This window comes from Hirundo rustica, chromosome 8 (genome assembly GCF_015227805.2).
Source record: "Hirundo rustica isolate bHirRus1 chromosome 8, bHirRus1.pri.v3, whole genome shotgun sequence".
Lineage (NCBI taxonomy): Eukaryota > Metazoa > Chordata > Aves > Passeriformes > Hirundinidae > Hirundo > Hirundo rustica.
This window is the reverse complement of record NC_053457.1, coordinates 21,246,686-21,265,514: the sequence shown is the minus strand read 5'-3', so window position 1 is coordinate 21,265,514 and position 18,829 is coordinate 21,246,686. Positions and strand designations below refer to the sequence as shown.

At 35.1% G+C, this 18,829-nt stretch overlaps 1 protein-coding gene across 3 annotated transcripts in view; it reads left to right on the top strand.

Moving 5' to 3' along the window:
- KNDC1 (kinase non-catalytic C-lobe domain containing 1) overlaps window positions 1–18,829 on the top strand; it is a 59,389-nt gene that overhangs the window by 30,609 nt on the left and 9,951 nt on the right. For 2 of the 3 annotated variants that reach the window (XM_040071793.2, XM_040071792.2), the window contains exons 7-17: window positions 4,880–4,994; window positions 8,059–8,130; window positions 8,232–8,293; window positions 10,525–10,683; window positions 11,010–11,087; window positions 11,733–11,823; window positions 11,995–12,157; window positions 12,251–13,095; window positions 13,203–13,347; window positions 14,900–14,991; window positions 16,833–17,230. In XM_040071793.2, the coding sequence (XP_039927727.1) occupies window positions 4,880–4,994; window positions 8,059–8,130; window positions 8,232–8,293; window positions 10,525–10,683; window positions 11,010–11,087; window positions 11,733–11,823; window positions 11,995–12,157; window positions 12,251–13,095; window positions 13,203–13,347; window positions 14,900–14,991; window positions 16,833–17,230 (2,220 nt within the window). Of the gene's footprint in view, window positions 1–4,879; window positions 4,995–8,058; window positions 8,131–8,231; window positions 8,294–10,524; window positions 10,684–11,009; window positions 11,088–11,732; window positions 11,824–11,994; window positions 12,158–12,250; window positions 13,096–13,202; window positions 13,348–14,899; window positions 14,992–16,832; window positions 17,231–18,829 lie in introns of those variants that run through there. The other variant, XR_005702010.2, reaches the window with a different exon arrangement.

Here is an 18,829-nt window from a genome sequence, read left to right as displayed (position 1 = left end):
CCTTGTGGGGCAGATAGAAAACACCTCAGAGAAATTGCAGTGCTGCTCTTTCTTGAGTTCTCTCTAGCAGATCATCATGATTGCAGCAAGTAGAGGTATCTCTAGCATTCCTTTCGCTATTTCATGTTGTTTAGAGAAGGTGCAACAGCAGCCCCATCCGGTTGAAGATCAACCTTGTCTACTCTGGAGAAAAGACAGTTTTTCTTGCTTGTCAGTACTTCTCCAGTGGACAATATTTTTCTAATACTCAATCACTGCTTCTTATTGTTGTGTGCTTTACTGCTAGTAAGCATTACTAAAAATACTTGCTTGCTTTTGTCTGGCTACTGCAATGTATCTTGTGAGGGTTTTCCTAGTAATTTTTATAGCTTTGCATGCCATAAATAAATATTTTTCACTTCAAGTTTGAGTGGGGATCTTTTATTTCTCTAACCAGTTTCATTCCAATCAGGTGTGTCTCATCTCTAATACTTTTAAATGTTTCTCTGTGATTTAAATGCTATGGCTTTTACTTGGGAAGGGTTAATGGGAACCTGACATATTTAAGTTTGTTTTCTGTTGGTCATTCATACCCTGTCAAGCATGAGAGAAGTGAAAAGCCATGTAGCTAGAGGCTGACACTTTAACACTGGGGAAATAACAAAAAGGAAAGTTCTTGCTTCCCAGAATAATACTTGCTTAGGAAAGAATGATGAAAATCTTGCTTTGGCTATTTAAAGCATGCCAGCATTATGTTCATAAAATAGATCATGTTTGCATATTTGGAATGCTTTACTAAATTTGGGGTTTACAATTCTGGTACCAACAATTAAGTAGAAGATCTGTTAAATGATCTTTGCAGCACTGCAAAAAACCCATCGCTTTTCCAACAAGTAAGGTTTGAAATGCAATCTTTGGGCATAAATGAAAATGGCATCAGGACGTAGATATAGGCAGTAATGGCTAATTTGGCTTTTTAATATTTTCTGACAAAATTTCTGTGCTGTGAAAAAACATTTTCATACTTGAAAAAATAGGTAATATGATATCTATTATGAAAAGGTCTGGTTTTGAACATAAATTTGTAAAGAGACTTTAGATTATAATTTTGTTTCCTCTTTGGTACAGTTTCACTGATGATAATATATTAAAGAATGTTTAATAGCAATATTAAAATAATGTTAATGGTTTAAATGAAGTGGACTTGTAAATGCTGAAGAGTTGTCTTGAGCTTGCTTTGCTAAAATATGTGACTAGATAGATAAGTAACAATGCATACTAAAGATGACTTGACTAAAAGCATTTAATCATATATTTTCTAGTACTTCCGATTTTATTTTTCCCCCTTGGGGATTTTATTTTTAAGTTTTAGGAAGTAGTAATAGCCATGAATCAGAGACTTGCATGTTAAAAACCAAAACATGCAAACCAGCCAAACCTGAGACATGCCTAAATAAAGAGTTTTACACTTAGACATTTCCTAAACCAAGGTTCAGTGAGTTAGAATGTGCATTGTGTTAAAATACCTCAGAGGTGAGGTACCAGGAGCATTGCATTAAATATCTTTGTTTAAGGATTGAGGCTTAAAGAAAAGTTGCCTCCTAACCATAGGTTGAGAAGTGTATACTTTTCCATTTGAAAACTGTTTGAACCAGACTGCATGCATTTTTCACCACAAATGCAAATGTGTGATGAAACATGTCTCGTCATGTACCTTGACTACATGGGGTAACTTCTGCAAGGTGTTAGAAGCACAAGTCCCCAGCAGGTCTGAACCCTCAGATTTCATCTGCAGTCTTTCACAGTTCTCTTTCTGGTGGAGGAATGTGGGAATTTGGAATAATTGGGACACTAGAAGAACGACCTTCTCAGATATTTCTTTCAGGAATAAAATTGATCTGATCACGATGGGGAGAGACATGAATTATAGTAAGAGACAATAGCAGTGCAAGTATTTATTAGCATGACTAAAAACCAACTAGCACACAAATACCAGCTAACAATATCGTCTTTGAGGTTTCTTATTTCTTTAGAATGATTGCCAGAGAAACAATGAGCACATACATTTACATGAAGTTCACCAAGCTGTAACCAGACTGCATCCTTTTTTTTCCTGACTCAGTTTGATTTGGCCATCCCATAGATGGCAGTGATTCTCATTTATGCTAAGATTTGCTTTCCCTACATACTTTTTTCTTCCAAAATAGAGTTTTTCTGGTGCCTCTTCATCCTCTGTTTTCTAATCTATCACTGACACTTCTGTCTTAAAAATTTTGCTGCTGCTCTTAGGATTTATTCCTACTCTCCTGTCATGTCTGAATTTCTTTCTGTTGTTCCTTTCTTACTTGGAATAGCTTTGATATCCCAAAGGTGATGAGAAATACTCTGCAGCTTTCTGCTGTACAACAAACTTCAGTCTCCAGTTTACTGAGAGATTCTTCTTTCCCTGACTAGCCATTCATCACCTTCTCCTGAAGTGAAAGGTGATTTGTATATGTGGTAAAGGAAGTCCATCTTTCTTCGCTGCAGCTCTTAGAGCCTCTAGAGACATAAACTTCAAGAGGAGGGATTCTCTTACAGAGAAACGTGTGGCATCAGTGTGTACTTACTAGAAAAAAATTCCTAAATCCCAAAACCTTCTTAATGTTTTATTAAGTCTGAAATGTCTCTCATGGTTTCTCTTCACTCATGTCAGCTGTGCAGGGTTAATTTGAAGATTTGACTCCTCCTTTCTTTGTAAAGTGTCTGTGAGCAAAAACACTTGAGGCACGTGAGAACCACAGTGTTCTGGAGGGGGAAAGAGTGCTGCTCAGGGATAGTAATCTATCAACAGTAGAGTATGAAGCTCTATCCTATATGCTCTCTAGATTAATTCATTCTCTTGATTATCTGTCCTTTTCCTTCCTGCTGTGTGATAGATGCCTTTTTATCAGACAGTTCAAGAGCTTACTTTTCTAGATACAGTAAAAGATCACGTGGATGAAAGAATTTTGCACTCCAGGGTGCTTCTGATAGCAAAATTGGAGAATGAAACTGAATCTTATCACCTGGCTTCAAATCTGTATGCTAAAGTTACTAATTTTTGCAATGTGCCACAATGTAGGATAGAAGAACAATAGCACCAAGTTCATTTTTATCTGTTGGAGGTAGGCAGAATATGAAACATTTTCAGTAAATCAAAAGCTGTGTTTTCTGACTTATTTTGTTTAAGAAATGTAGTTTATCTGGTTCACCTTCAAAGAATATTTAAACAATATGAGCCTAAAGTATTTTGTTCTTTGAGAAGGTCTTCTGCTTAAAATTATTAACAAAGTTTTGGCTACAGAAATTATATGTCCTTCTTTTTGCCATAGATTACACTGAAGCTATTTCTGCTTGTTGAGTTTTATGAAATTCAATGCAGTAGTCAGCTCATTACACATTTCATTATAAAATCCAAAGAGCATCTCAGTAAAAGGATGAAAAATTGACTTTAGTAAATGACAATGCAGAGGCTGATTTGTCAAAGTTAATGATGTACTGCCATTCTGTGTGGGAGAGACCCTTAGTCTGTAGATTTTAAAAATACTGATTGGGATATAAAGGTGCCTGTAAAAGCAACAAAACAGTTCAGAGGCGTTTTTGTTTGTCTCCTGTGCATCAGGGGGTTTTTTGGGTTGGTCTGGTTGGTTTTTTATTTGATTGGGTTTTGTTTGTAAGGTGGTAGGGTTTTGTTTGTAAGGTGGTAGGGTTTTGTTTGTTTGGTTGTTGTTTTTGTTGTTGTTGTTTGGTTTTTTGGTGGGTTGGTGGTTGGGGTTTTTTTGGTGGTTTTTTTTTTTTTTTTTTTAGGGTGGAATGTTTGGTTTTTTCCAGAGTTAATCCTGAGTTGCTTCTGGTAATTCTTTTCCCTAACATGGCCTGAAATTGACTCTCACAGGACAAGATATGCAAGAAAAAATGTGCTGTGCTCTTTTTTTAAAAAGAATTCTTTGGGTCTGCTCTCACTCAGAGGTTTCTGCCTACAATGAATTTTTTAGTGTTCCTCTGGTACGTGAATGGAGATCATGAAGTGCAGCTGATGGCAAGAGCCACTACTAGAGATGAGCTTTTCCATATAGCACGGTTTGATCGGGAAGGTGTGTGCACTGCTATAAATTTCCAGTTTTTAGATTAACAAAAACACACACCACCCCCCCCCCCCAAAAAAAAAAAAAAAATCTCAAAATGTAAAGCATGTCTCTGAAGAATAGTAAGTTTCCATGGAGCAGTATCTTTGTCACATTACGGTATTATGCCAGATATCAAAAGCTAAATTGATAGTCAGAAAAACAAATGTTGTTACTACAAATTGAGCAGCCACTGATTAAAAACAAAATGACATACTGGGATTTCAAATAAACCTGTCATCAATTCTGTCAATATTGTTAACGCCTTTCACAGAAGAACAAGGGATGTTGATGAAATCTTTAAGGTAAGACATCTAATGCAACTGTCAGGGTATATCAGGTGTTGAATGTGGGACGGTTTTATGGATGGCAATCATTTGAATTTTTTATATTTTTCAATCTAGGTGTTGTCCTTATAATTATGTAATTATGTTTCACCATAAAATATGTCTATTTCACAATGGACATTCTAAGAGTTTTTCCTTAGTATGGTAAGAAAGACCTTCCAGACAGCTCACTTTTCCTGAAGCAATTAAGAAACAGTTAATCCGTTTGTACAGTTAGCTGACTATGCCATGCTTTTTCAATAGTCAGTATTAATTCATTACTGGTAAGTGCAATAAATATATTTTCGTGTTACTTTTTAAGTTGAGTGTGTTTTGTATTAGGATTTACTTTTTTTATTGCATTAGTAAATGTTTTTAATTTGTAATAGTTTTTTTTTTAACTTTCTGCATCCTCACTGTTTTTTTCAGTGGATCTCTCTAAAACTCCTGTTGTCCTGGTATGGTAGGCCTCTGAAAGACTTTGAACTCTGGGCATTATGTCATGAGTGTTTATGTACTCTGCAGACTTGCATAGATTATCCAGGTATAGTCTTAATTATCATAAGGTATTTTTCCTAGTTATTTGTGTTCACTGTTAATGTTTCCTTTGTTCTGTTGATTGAAAAGATCTTGACTTCCATTTTGTGTGCAGAAAATAATAGGCAATATTTCTATTTTGACTCTCTTACATTAGGACAAAATTCAATTTGGAGTTTTCTTCCATATATAGATGAATGTCTTTTTCCTCCTTATTCTGAGTTTTTATGGCTTTTGCAGCAAAAAGGAATCTTTGCCTTCAAGCAGTGAGACAAATTTTTGACCTTTTGGGAATGGAGAATCTGTACTTCAACTTTTAACAAAAACATTTTTGGCTTGTATCAAGCAGGAAGAAATAAGTTTTACATATATATATGTAAACAAAAACTTCCTCTTTTGCCTGGATTTCTTTGTGACAAATGATTCCTGACATATTTTCTACAGTACAGGGCTTTGTCGTTTTAAAGTACCCAGGATCTTGTCATGGAGTTACTCCTTCCCCATCCCCTATCCTTCAGTTTACAGACAAATTATCAGAAGTAAACTTCTGAGAGAGGATGAGGGAACTGTCCTTTGACAAAGTTAGAATATGTTGTGTGCAGCTCAGAAGACCATCCTAGATTTCCATGGACATTCTGAATGATGGTTTAGCTTATGCTAATGATAAACCTATAGTAGCTCTGATAGACAGAGCAGAGGTTTCCACCACCACCACCCTGTCTTTCTTTTCCTTGATTTAAAATAAACTTGCTTTCGAAAGTATGGGCAGGGATGAGTTTGAAGCCTGTAAGTGAGTATAAACAACTAGATAGTAAAGTACAGAAAACTTACTGCATCTCTTTGGATTTCAGCTTCAGTTATTTTATTTCTATGATATAAAACTGCTTAAAAGGAAAAAAGCCGTGAGTGAAGAGTCTGAGCACTTTAAGAATTGTTACCCTTAAAGCTAAGTATTTAATATACTTTGTAACAGAAGGATCATTTCAGCCTCATAGCATGTTTCTAATGTTTCTGAAGGTTTCAGATAACTGTACATGATGGCTCAGATTCTAATGTAATATGCTTAGCCAGCCTCTTGTTACTGCACTCACATGCATCCAAACGCATGTCTTAAAAATATTAAAAGTTGTCATCTGAACCTTATGTAGCCTGTAGAAGGGAACATAATGATACAAACCACCAAATGGAAGACACCTTACTTAAAAATTCTGTATTTGACAAATAAAGCTACCTTAAAGTTGAATATTGGTTTCAGATTTAGAATGTTTCTGCAAGAGTATTCTCTGCCTGTTCTGAGGGGAGTGGTGTATTGTGGAAAAGTTTATAGAGGTGTTACTACTTCACTCCTCACACACACACACATAAGGTTCTCTCAACATTCCTTTTGACTAATACTTACTAAGGGTGAAACTGATACATATTTTGAATCTGTCTTGTAAAAATATCCTTTGTCTTGACAATGGTAGAGTAAGACCGGTAGCTTATAAATCATGGTTAAGTACAGGAAGCTGGATTATTTTCTATTTATTCACATAGACAGCCTATTCCTCCAAATCCTTCCTTGATTACACTTTTTTCATTATCCTAAGCAGGAATTACCTAGATAAAAAAGCATATCCCAAAGCTAGCCTCTTCTTCATGTATTTGTTAATCCAGCTCTGCTACAGAAGTTGTTTGTAACCTCCATTGGGACTTTACTTAATTCCTCTCCTCTTATCAGAGGATGTTGCTTACATGCTGCTCGTGGGTGATTCAGGGAGCCCAGGTGAGGATTCTTACCTCGTACTGAACAAGCTGAGGTCTGCTTTGTGTGAGCAGGGTCGGGACATTTACTGCTGACAAACGAAGACAAGTGAGCATGGAGCTGCCTTTGCAGAAATAACCAGCAAAGGTTCTCATTTGGGAAAGCTTTGCTTTTCGAGACATAGACTTCAGGTCCAGCTTAAATATTATTGAAGGTAGTAGACAAGCCTTTATTTATGTTAAGCATAGTGAAAGATTTCATTTTAGATGTGGTTTGTATGGGTTAATTAAAAAAGCAAAAGCATTACTGCCTTTTTTCTTACTTTATTTTTTTCCTCTTAGACCTCTTCAATTGATTATTTATTAATAAATTAATAGTTGGCTATCTCTTAGACAGCTTTAATATTTTATTTCATAATTGATACATTTTATGTTTTAATCTCTTATTCAATTTAAGAATTTATTCTTCCAGTACTTTTTAATAAGAAAACTGTGCATTTGATGGTGGTCTGGAAATAGAGGACTATACTACTGGCCCAGTTGGCCTAATATATTTAAACATGTTAAATTAAAATGCTCTTTGAAGTTAGCAAACAGATAGACACAGTTTTGCTACAAGATTTTCAACACCAAATTTTTATGACATGATCTCATTTACCTTAATGTTAAGGTCCTGATGACTTCAGATCATTTAAAATAGTTTTAGAAGTCCGTTATGTCCTTTTTAACAATGGAAAATTTCACAGCCTTGCAAATACTGACCTATGCAACATTTCTTCACTGAGAAAGTGTGATTATAACTATTAGTGAAAAACTGGACTTCATATCCTGTTGCACCTAGAGGAGTTTTGGACCTGGCCAGGTGTGTGTCAGCTTCCTCCAGATGATGACCCTCTATTTTTGTGGGGTTGAAGGTGGAGAAGAGAAGAGAGACTTAAATTCTTAAGATAAATTGACCATCTTTTATTGGTATCTTGTGAAAAGACTAGAGCGTATCTACCTATTATATTTATTGCTTTTTGTTTTGTTTCTTTCTTGACCTTCCTTTTCGGTGCTGGGTATAAAGAGAATAAACTTCCAGTTTCTTGTCTTTGTTCTGCAGAAAGTGCTTTGAGTAATTACACAGCTACTGTCCCTTTATTGGCTTGTGTCTGTTCTAGAATAAATGCTATTTAAAGCATCAGTTATCGTAGGGTAATTTCTGACACTGTAAATTCTTTGTTAAAATTATTTATTTTTATTAGTGCTAAATAGCTACAAGAACAGATACTTATTATGCCTTGCCCTTTTGTGTTGATTTTTTGTTGGGTTTTTTTTATTTTTTGCAGTGGTGTTATGTTTGGACTCTGTGCTGATTGACTGCCTTGGAAGGATCATCTTTGCTGCTCCAAAAGCTGAAGGTAAATAAGACATTGCATGTTCAGCTTTTATTTCTTTTCAGGCTAAATGGAGAAAAAAGCAAACATCTTACCTTTTGTTTCTGATTTCTTTTCTCATTTAGAATCTCATGATATATTTTATTTAGCTCCTGAAATTGAAGAAGAGGATGTGGATGCTGAGAAGGTAATGTGGTAGGTTATGTAGATTGCCTTGTATTTTATCTAAGAATAGTTTTATCCCTCCAGTAGTTGAAGAAAAAAGCTAAACCCTTCTAAGATTCTGTTAGTATTTCTCATTTCTCCCAACGTTTCTAGGTTATCTATGGAGCTTTTTTTGATATATTGATCTCTCATAAAATTAGTTGCTTCTATAATTTTGCCTTCCAGAATTCTTGGAGTAAGTGCCAAAAATCTGTTATTCAATGGTTTTTCATAAGACTTAATTTTTTCCATTTTTTAGCAGTCAGACAGACTTTGAAGTCATGTTTTCACATTCTGAAGGTCACAGTAAGATCAGTAATTTAGACTATCTGGGCAAAAGCCCAAACATTATTCACATTTAGAAGACTGTATAAAAATATCATTATCAGTATGTTTTTACTTTGGGAACATTATGAATGATGTCTTTTTCCAATATAGTTTTCTTAGAGCTTTTTCCTGTAGATAAAAACCATAAGAAGCTTTTAAAACAAAGATAATAAAAATGTCAAATAGCAAGTGAATGTGTCTCCACTGCAACTACTTTTGAATTGCAAACTCTACCACAGTGATCTTAAAAGTCAGGGGAACAGAATTTACAGTACCTTTCTGCTATGTAACAAGAAAAGAGCTTAGCTAATGTGGCCTTGTGGCACATGAGTTCTTTGGAATTAGACATATGAATCACAAATCCTAAAATAAAAGTTCATAAAAATCTACTAAAAATATTCATTTTTCTGTAATGCTATCTGTAGCTAGAAAATATTTTTATATCTTTCCAAAAATTGCTATTTCTTAAACTGCTTTAATCCAGTGTGCAGATTTTTCAAAGGCTTCAGAAGCTTAAACTAACCCTGAAATATAATAGAGCAGTTTCACCAGACAGTCGACATTAATAATCCTAAAGTCTTTGTGCTTTGTTTGTTTTTCTTTAGGTTATCTAAAGTAATCTGTTTTCTTGTTTTCCTACAACATTATATACAGAATAAGCTGATGGGGCTTTTTGCCTTTCTTCTGATGGCTGTATAACTTTCTAGTTATGAACATTCTAGTTACAAATGTTGAGTTCAATTTATGGCATGGGAATGAAGACTGTGTAGTGTTAGTCACAGTAACAGTAAAAAGAACTTTCTTTGAAGGATCTGATGGCTTGGATGGCAAGTTTTTCCTTAATAAATAAATTTAGGATAGTCTTGGAGTTCCAAACCTAGGTGGAAGAAAATTATTTTTGTTTTGATTGAGCTGCTTTCTCCATTTCAGGTTTTTGTGCCTATTAGTAGCTTTTGTTCAACAGTTCAAATGGAACTATTCACAAGATTATTTTATTTTATTTTATTTCTAGTGAACTTACTTGTTATGTTTTGTTCATTGCTTTTCACTTTGCTCAAAAGAGTGCCAGAAAACATTGTTTTATGGGAACACATTATTTACTACTGTGCTTAGGGTTCTGTCCACTGAGCTTTTGTAATATCTTTCAGAGGCAACGTAAAGTGTGGTGCTTTAAATTTCTTAAAATTGCATTTATAGAACAGGCTAACATATGGAAACTAAGCACTAGGTGGACTAAATCTGACTCTGTAAATTGCAATTCTTCAAACAAAACAAGAAAGCTGCTAAGACCAAGTCCTTTTCAAGGTCCCTTATTGGGGCAGCTTCAATTGGGCTAGCTGCAGGTAGCACAATAATTGCTAAAATAAATATGCAGTGCCTCATTCTTATGGCAGGTGTAATCTTCTCTATAAAATATGGCTTGTGCTGGCCATCTTGCAATTACTGTGTGCCACTTACTTGCTGAATTATCATGACCGTTTTTAAGTAAATTGCAGCTGGCCAGGTCTTATGGTAGAACTCTGAAGCTTGCAGCAATCTTTCTACACGAGAAAGGAATTCCTCAAAATGGTTCTTAAATACCTTTTTCCTGAATAATATCCCTAGGTAAAGAAAAGAGAATTAATGTCTGTTGCTCCACCAGTAGAAAAATAGCTACTGTTATTGGCCCTGTATGCATAACAAGTAGATTTTGAAATGGGCTGGGATTTTCACCAGCACCCTCAAAAGCCAAGTGTAATCTGTACTTTAAAAGCTCTAGTAATTTTATTTTTTTTTTTCTTTCGGCAGGGGGGAATTTTTGGATAATTTGTTGGAATTTTTTTTTTTGCAGTAGAGGCATTTTAAAGGCTATTTAAATCCTTCTTGTCTCTCATGTTATACCAATAGGTCTGTGTTTATGGTGTTGCTGCAGTTCTGTGGATGGCTGCAAAATACAGTGTTCCACCAAGTCACAAACTAGTATTGCCAAGAAAATTAAAAAAACTACTTCTGGATATGGCAAGAAAAAATCCTGAAGAAAGACCTTCTCTAGCTTCTGCAGTTAAGGTTACTAGATTTAGTTGTGTCTACAATCTCATTTTATTATTTTTAAAATCAAAATAATAATACTTGTAATAGACTGATATCTAATTAAATCATAACTAGTCACTTTGAGTTTTGTTTTTAAAATTACCTCCTTAAGAGGACAGAGGGTGTGTTTTTAATTTACATTGAAATTATCAAGGTACTTGGGCTTAGACAAGGTTCATAAGACTTCCTAAACTTAGATTACTTCTAACTGACTATTTATCTTGACTTTGTCCTTGTCCAAGAATACCTCATTTGACTGAAAATTTATTTACTGACTGAAAATTACAATTTTTTTTTTTTAGACATGCAATCATTATTTAGTTGAACAAGGTATAAACAGCAGAAATATTTTAACACTATTGGGTAAACCCATCTTTAAGGTAAGAGTGCCACCTTTCTTCAATTTTGTATGCTTTTCAATTAATTCTGTAAATGTATCCCAGTATGATTTTGTCACATGCAAGTACAGCTAGATTTTGGGTTTGATTTTCTTGGTGTGAGTTTTGGATTGTTTTCAGGAGGGTTTTATGTATTTTCAAGTAGTCTCTAAGTATTGCCTTTTTCTAGTTCTTCTTGTTGGAGTGACCATTCCACAGATTGTGATGCTCTGATTCCGCAATCTGTATAGGTGAAGAACAAATAACTAATTTCATAATCTCTCTTTTTATTTACCACCCCACAGAAGAAGTTAATTTGTAATTATTGGGTTCTGATTTTGTTTCAAATGAGTATGTATAATGCACACAGAATTCAGCCAATCCATGGAACTGAGTTTGTTCAAAATGTTGATTACCTTAAGGTTCTGATTTAAAGCACCAAGTTATCAAGATTTCTAAATAGTTCTACCAATTCTTAGACTTCTGTATGTAATTTTTTTAATTCCTCACCTTGGCATGACAAGGTTGTTGCTTTGCAATATTCAAGGTGTATGTGAGTATTGGGGTTTTGAAAAGTAATGAGCTGGGCAGAGTTTGAAAAAAGAAAATGCTAATAACATCAAATTGGGCTTCCATGTTTATTGTTAGGCTATTGAGGAAGAAGTCTTGTCTCAAGATCATGTCACTTTTGAATTTAGAAATGAGAAATGTGTAATGGATCCTTCAGCATCAAGTCTAGGTAAGCAGTTGGGCTCTGACATATTTACTCTGGTTTAGCGTTCTCTAGTTCAGTTCTCCACATAAGATTTTCTCAGTTCAATATGCAATTGTTTTTCTACCTAAATTGATTGTTACTTACTTTGCATTTGTATTTTACATACTGATCATCTTTCTGTGTTTTTGCTTTTAGGATTTGTGCCTTTTACCAGTGAAAGTAAACTTGTAGCAGTTAAAGGACCAGTACCCTGCCAGATTTCACTAAATTGTGAGGAAGCAACATTACCTGTTGCATTCACCTCTCCTGCAACTCACTTTAAGCCTATTATTTTGCAACAAGATGAAAATATAACAAAGTTAGTAGATCCTAAAGCAGAGTAAGTTAAAACATAAATTTAATTGTTTAATATATTTGACTTTTTCTTAAAAAATATTTGGGTTTTTTTCAGAGAGGTTTACACACCAGTTTCTGACCAATTCAAGAAAGAGGAAAGGAAAGAAAAACATATGAGCCACAACAAATCAGGATATATAGAAGACTCCAAAAGCTGTGGTATTGAGGATATAGGTGGTATTGAAACTGTACCTGAAACACCTGAGTGTGATTTACAAGTTCCAAGCCGCTCACTCCAGATGTCTTCAGAGGAGCAAAACTCAGGCAATACGTTTACTTCTCCAGTTACATTACCATCACCATCTGATTCCTCATGTATTCTACAAGAGAAGAGCGTTTCATCTGAAGATCCCTCCAGCTCTGTAGCTTGTCCTACATCTCCTAATTTCCTTCATATAAATAACATCATTCTGAAACAGGACTCAGGGAAAAGAGTTCTGACATCTGTACCAGTGCATTTGGCTGTATCAGAGCAAATACCAAATAAGCCTCTTCGCTCAAGAATTGCTTATGATTGTTATCACAGTTTACCAGTGCTACTTTCAAGTACTATTGCACGTTATAAAATGAGCATGCAAGCAGAAAATGATGCCTCCCTTTGCAGTGTGCAAAGTCGTGAGACTACTGATACAGAGAAGCAGTTTGGTAAAAGTAGCCCAGTTATTCAAACCAACTGCCAAGAAACTGCACGTGCTACCAGCACAGATGGCTTTTTCACTGAGCAAGAACACGCACCATGTACTTCAGTGGATAAAGACAGTTATAATTTCTTTGATGATAAAGTCCTGCCCCATCAGAACACAACAAGTGACACTTTACTACAGGAAGTGATTCATCTTATACAAGAGGAATTTGCATTTGATGGTTATTTAGAGAATGGAGATGAAGTTTTTGATATGGGTATGTGCATTTTCTTCTGTATGTTATTATCATTGATTTGTAAGAATATTGCTATTAATTTTTTTCTCACTCTTTTATTTGTTTCTGTTCTTTTTATTTTAAACAAGGTAACTTCATTTTAAACTTAAAGGAAATTAAGTTTGGTATGTTCTCTGATAGAATTTGTGAGAAGTTTTGTGACCTCTACTGGGATGAAAAGTTACTGGAAAATCTCTATCTTGTAATAAATGGAGGAAGATCTTCAAATTTATGGTAGGTGTTTTTCTACTTTTACCTTCTTACAGTTTGAATTTAATGCTTTTATCCCTACTTCATAGAAGCAGGAAAGAATATATGTTTTCTCTTCAGGTATTTATACTTGTTTCCTGTAAACTGTTAATTTCAGTTTGAGGTTTTTCAAAGCTTTCTCCATGGCAAATAGTGCTTAATAGTTCAGTCATCTACCACGCTTCTCTGTAACTCCATCTTAGGGTAACTGAATAATTGAAACCCAGTTCTGATCAATTACAATCATTGATGGAGAGCTTCATAGTCTTGTTTAGAAGGAGGCTGTTTAATCAGAAGTATATTGTTCTTATGTTCTGTTTGTTTATTCTGTTTGATATTAGTTCTATATAAATCATGTGTTCTAATCACAACCAAGAAAAAGGAAGTTAATTTAGCTTTACTAGAAATGTTTTGCTTAACTGGTTTAATTTCATTCAGTGTTCCTCCTGCAGTGTTTTGCAAGTAGCCTTTTAAGTGACAAAAAAGAGCTAAATTTATTTCTCATTTTTCTTATTTAATCTTCAATGATGTATGTATCTACCTGAAAAACAAATTTTAAATTCCTATTTTACTGCAGCCACCAAATGTAATGTATTTTTATAAAAGCTTCTTGCTGAAGACTGCTGAAGAGTTTTTGAAAAAAGTAATCAATTTATGTTAAAGTCAGTTTGGGGGTTTTTGGAACTACAAATTTGAAGTTTTGACAAAGAAGCTTAGTAGATATGATTTAAAAAACTTCAGTGTTGAAAGGTATATAACCCTTACAGCAAATTTCAGAGATAATAGATTATGACTTCCAAATACCCAACCTTGGTATGCTGGCCTATTTTCCATTTGACTTGGGATTTTTAAGGAGATGTTGAAAATTGGTTGGAAGTTAGGCCCTTAGTTCCCCAAAGTTCAGTGATACAGTAGGAGAAACCTGAGCTGTTGCAGCTGAATTACTGAGATGTCTGAAGTGTTATCCTGTATATGAACTTCTGTCACAAAGTTGTTTTTGACAGTGAGAGATAATAATTTTTTACCCAGAGAAAAATACAGGTCTAGCTTTTACATCACATGCAAGGCCTGTCTTAAAATATTTCTCAGACGCTGCTTACTTAACATTAGTTTGACAAAGACTATAGCAGTTTTTCAGTTTTAGCTTTTTGACTTAAGATTATGATTCTAACTAGGGATGACTTAGAGTCAGTTTTATCCAGAGGTTGAATCCTGAGTGAAAGCCCCACTACAGTAACTTGCAGTCTCTAGTTATGCCTGGAGTCAAGCTTCTGTTTGTGTGTGCTCTGATACTTCTGTTGGAGTTTTCCCAAATGCTCTGCAGGAAAATCTCTATCTTATTGTGCTTGAATAGACATTTGAACATTTTTGTATCGTAAAATAACAACTGAAGCTGAACATGGAAACTTTAGTAATTAGATAAATGCTATGAAGCCCTTTATGTGCATGATAGGGTCACTTGTAAGATCTCCTTTTACTGGTGTAAATATAAAAATAGAGGAAATACTAATTTTTCCTAGTCTCCTTGTATTTTCAGCATAACTGAGGCGGGTGAAGCAAAATGCGACAATGTGTTCCAAGATGTGAAGAAATCTGAAAGCTTTTTGGCAAGCAGCAATCAGACAGAGGGTGAGAAGTGATTTCATGTTTTTAGATCTTTGTGTGTGCTGGGAATCTATCAATGACAGAAGCTTTGAGACACTTTGCCTGTGTCTTCAGGAAAGCACTCTCCTTAACAGTTACAGACATTTTCACTGAATCTAAACATTATCAGTGCCTTAAGGACATAATATCTTTTATATGAAGTTTACATATGGCTCAATGTTATTTTGTGGGACGTCATTTACTTTTACTTACTTTTATTTAAACAGATGTCTCTGTTGAAAACCCTAAAGATGGTAACTGCTGTATGTGGTTTTCTTGTGTTTGAGTGGATATTCTAGTGTCCACCCTATTAGTGGGTTGTTTATTTATACTTCTTCAGTTTGGATTTTACATTTCTCCTGACACGCTTTGTGATTGAAAGTTACAAAATAGCTATCTTTCAGTAACTGAACTCAAAACTGAGCTGGGACTGGTGAATCCTAATATTATAACAAAACCATTTACCATTTCTAGGCTTGGTGCATTGATGGACAGCTTCTATTTGGTTGCTGCTTTAATAGTGTGAGTTTTTTTCCAAGATAGTTCATCCAAATTTCAGCATTTAAACTTGGTTACTTCTCTGTTTTGAGCAAAGTGAAAATGCATGTGCTTTACAGAAGGGTTTATACACTTATATTGTTCATTTTTATAGCAAAACATAAATTTGTAACTTCTAACTTGGCTGCTCTTGTTCAAAACTACAGTTTTCCGATTCTGGCTCTGAATGATTGCAAATATAACGCTAGACTTTACCACGGAGTGTGTGATTTCTTTGCACCAGGAATTTAGGTTTGTTTGACTCTGAGGTGGCATATCTAAGCCCTGGAGGGTTGCTCAAGTGAAAAGGGAGACTTCTGGCAGGTATAAATGCTCCTGTCAGCATTATACCAACCTCTGACTGTCGCCCCAGTCCCTGAAGGTCGGTGGTAGTAGTTATAACTGCAAAAAAGTCCCATCATAACACAAGGGACTGAGTCCTGTAGGAGTAGAAAATTTAACATCTATTGGCTATATCAGGTATTAATTTGCCCTCTCTGTATGGAATAAACGCTTCAAGACTTATGGATGGAAAATATTCAAAAGCTAAGCATTTTACTAATGTGTGCTTAGGTCTGACATATTCAACTTCTGTTTCATCATTTCTCTGTGTTGTTTAAATGCTTGTTGCATATGTGTGATCGGGACACAGAAAGCAATCACACAGAGACGAGAGATTTTGCAGGGCAGAGAGTTCCTCCGAGAGAGCCCAAGGCTGAGCCAAGGCCAAGAGCCCCTCTGCCTGTTTATTTCTTACTTTTTATACATTTGTGGGTCTGGCTGTGGATTGGCTTCTGGAGTTTTCACCTCCCAGCTGAATGGCCAGACCAACTGTCAGTTACAATTGTTTTCAGGTTAGAAATATGCAAACAAAGGACAGAGAATGAAAAACAAAGGATTTGTTTATGTTACATGTGTGAGAAAAGGCAGAAACTGCTCCTAATATTGTACAGTAGCTAAAAAGTCTGACTCCATTTTATGAACAATCAAAAGGCTTTAAAAAAACTCAGAAAAACCAGGGTGACACATATGTATGGAAAATATTTTGTACTTTTCAGGAATGTATTGGTTAACTGTTGCTTGATAGTTCCGAAATGTTTTTGACCTTTATCATTTTACAATGTGTAGTCGAGAAAAAAAAATGTAAAGTCACAATAAGCATCAAAATGTACTGCTAGAGCACATTGATAGTCTCACAATAGTGTTCTGTATGTGTCATGTTTAAGTTCAACAAAGCATGCATTAGAGCACATAACCATTATTTCTTTTTCCCCACACACATTCTTTAGGAAAAGGGGAAGCAAACTTTGATGTGAAGGCTGAGCCTATGATAAAAACATCATTAGTTGAAATGGATTTTGATGAGTCTCCTTTGGATAATATCAAAAAAGAATTGGCTCTCCAGAGTACAATCCATGCAGCAAAAGAGCAACAATATTTACAAAGCAACGGCTGTGGTCCAGGCTTTGCAGAAGAAAATACAAGTTCAGAGGAACAGGCCATGATAAATATAACTGGAAATAGCTATCTGACATCTCCCAACATACCTGACTTTTGTGGCTGTAGTCCTGGTTGGAGCAGTGCATTTTATGGAGCTGAATGTTTTGATTCAGAAGTTCATAGTTACTTGAAAAACCTTGGAAAGCAGAAATCAAGTGAGTCACAAAATATAGATGCTAAAAAAGTGGTGAGTAATGATTTTCAATCATTAAAATACATCTTGCTGGTTAAAAGTGTGATAAAATTTGTCCTGTTACAGTGAGTCAAAACACCATTTCTTCTTTTAAATATTGACTCTTAAGTAGTTTCAAATCCTCAAGATTTGTCATGTCTTAGCAGTAAGCCACAGTAGAGGTGTAGTATTCCAAAATAAAGCGTGCTGACACAAAAGTGCAATCACTGATCTACAACCCATCTTTTGTGTGCACTGTCTGCTCTTTGCACCAGCCTGGTGGTGGTGATAGTAAAGAAAAGAGCCAAGAATGACTGTGACTGGAGCACATCACAGCCATAGAGCAAGTTTTTATGCTCTAGACCTACCTGAATTGGAAAATGTTGTGGAATAGACAGGGAACTTGCCTCTGACTTCATTGCTACTCACCCCAGATTCTTTAGGGGACAAACCATTTTGTCCAGATGGTTTCTCCTTCTGATTCCCTTTCTGTTTACATAGTCTCTTAATCACCTTGATTTTACTTTAATTGATGAAGCAAAACAGACCTTGAAGTAAAAGCAAGCAGATTCCAATTAGAATCTGGATAATAGCTTTCCTGTGTTTTCGTTCTTCTCTGTGTAATGCCTCTGTAGGAGTACATCTTTTAAAAATCCAGAGGGCTTTTACGGCTCTGTGCTAATGAACTATGTTGTTAAACCTTTTGAACTTTTCTGAAAAACAGTGGCAGGTTTTTCTTAAGCTCAAATTAATTTCTAGCAAGTCCATCCCATTAAAGCTAACCTATTTACCGATCTGTTGTTTGATATGTTAGCTCTGAGCTGTGTGTTTTCTTATCACTCTGCTTGTGGGAGTTGTCTGCTGCATTCCGTGAACTTACTGCATTTAAAATGCTGTTTCGTGTAACTGGGTCACTGGTAGTTAACTTAGGATCCAAGTGCAAAAGTCACCACTTTTATAAAGCACAACATACACCACGTTTGTTGTTTCTCAATAAGTCAGAAGCTGAACCCAAAGTTGGTGGCCCAATTTTACTGGCTGGTAAAATAATGAAACCTTTGATATGTGAACAATTATAAATATAAATGTTTACTTTTAAATTTATATATTTTGAGGGGCCTGATATACTTTCATTTCTATTCATTGCTTTCATTTCTATTCATTGCAATTTATATGTCCTTTATTTCTAGAGCAACTTTCTTGTCTGCCTCCTGACCTGGTTGTGTAATAGCATGTAATTATACTTGTTTGGGAGACATTGGTTTCAGTCAGACTTTCAGTCCTTGCTGCAAATATAGGTCAGCTGTTTAAAATGTTTCTGGAGCCTGCACTAAATTCAGAACATACAAATTTTAATTCTGGATGACTTCTGATTCAAAGTTTTAAAAATGCTTTTGAAAACAACCAAATAAATACAATTATAACTAAAGACATATTTATGTGAACAGATTCAGACAAACTTCCACACAGTCTCATCATATACAAACCTGCTCCAGTTCTTAAGTTGTAGAACTGTGTAACTCCTGCTGTATCTTGTCTGTAAACACAGATGCGAAAGGTAGTTTTTCATTGTTAATATCATATTCTTGTCTGTTTGAATATTCTTTTTTTCTT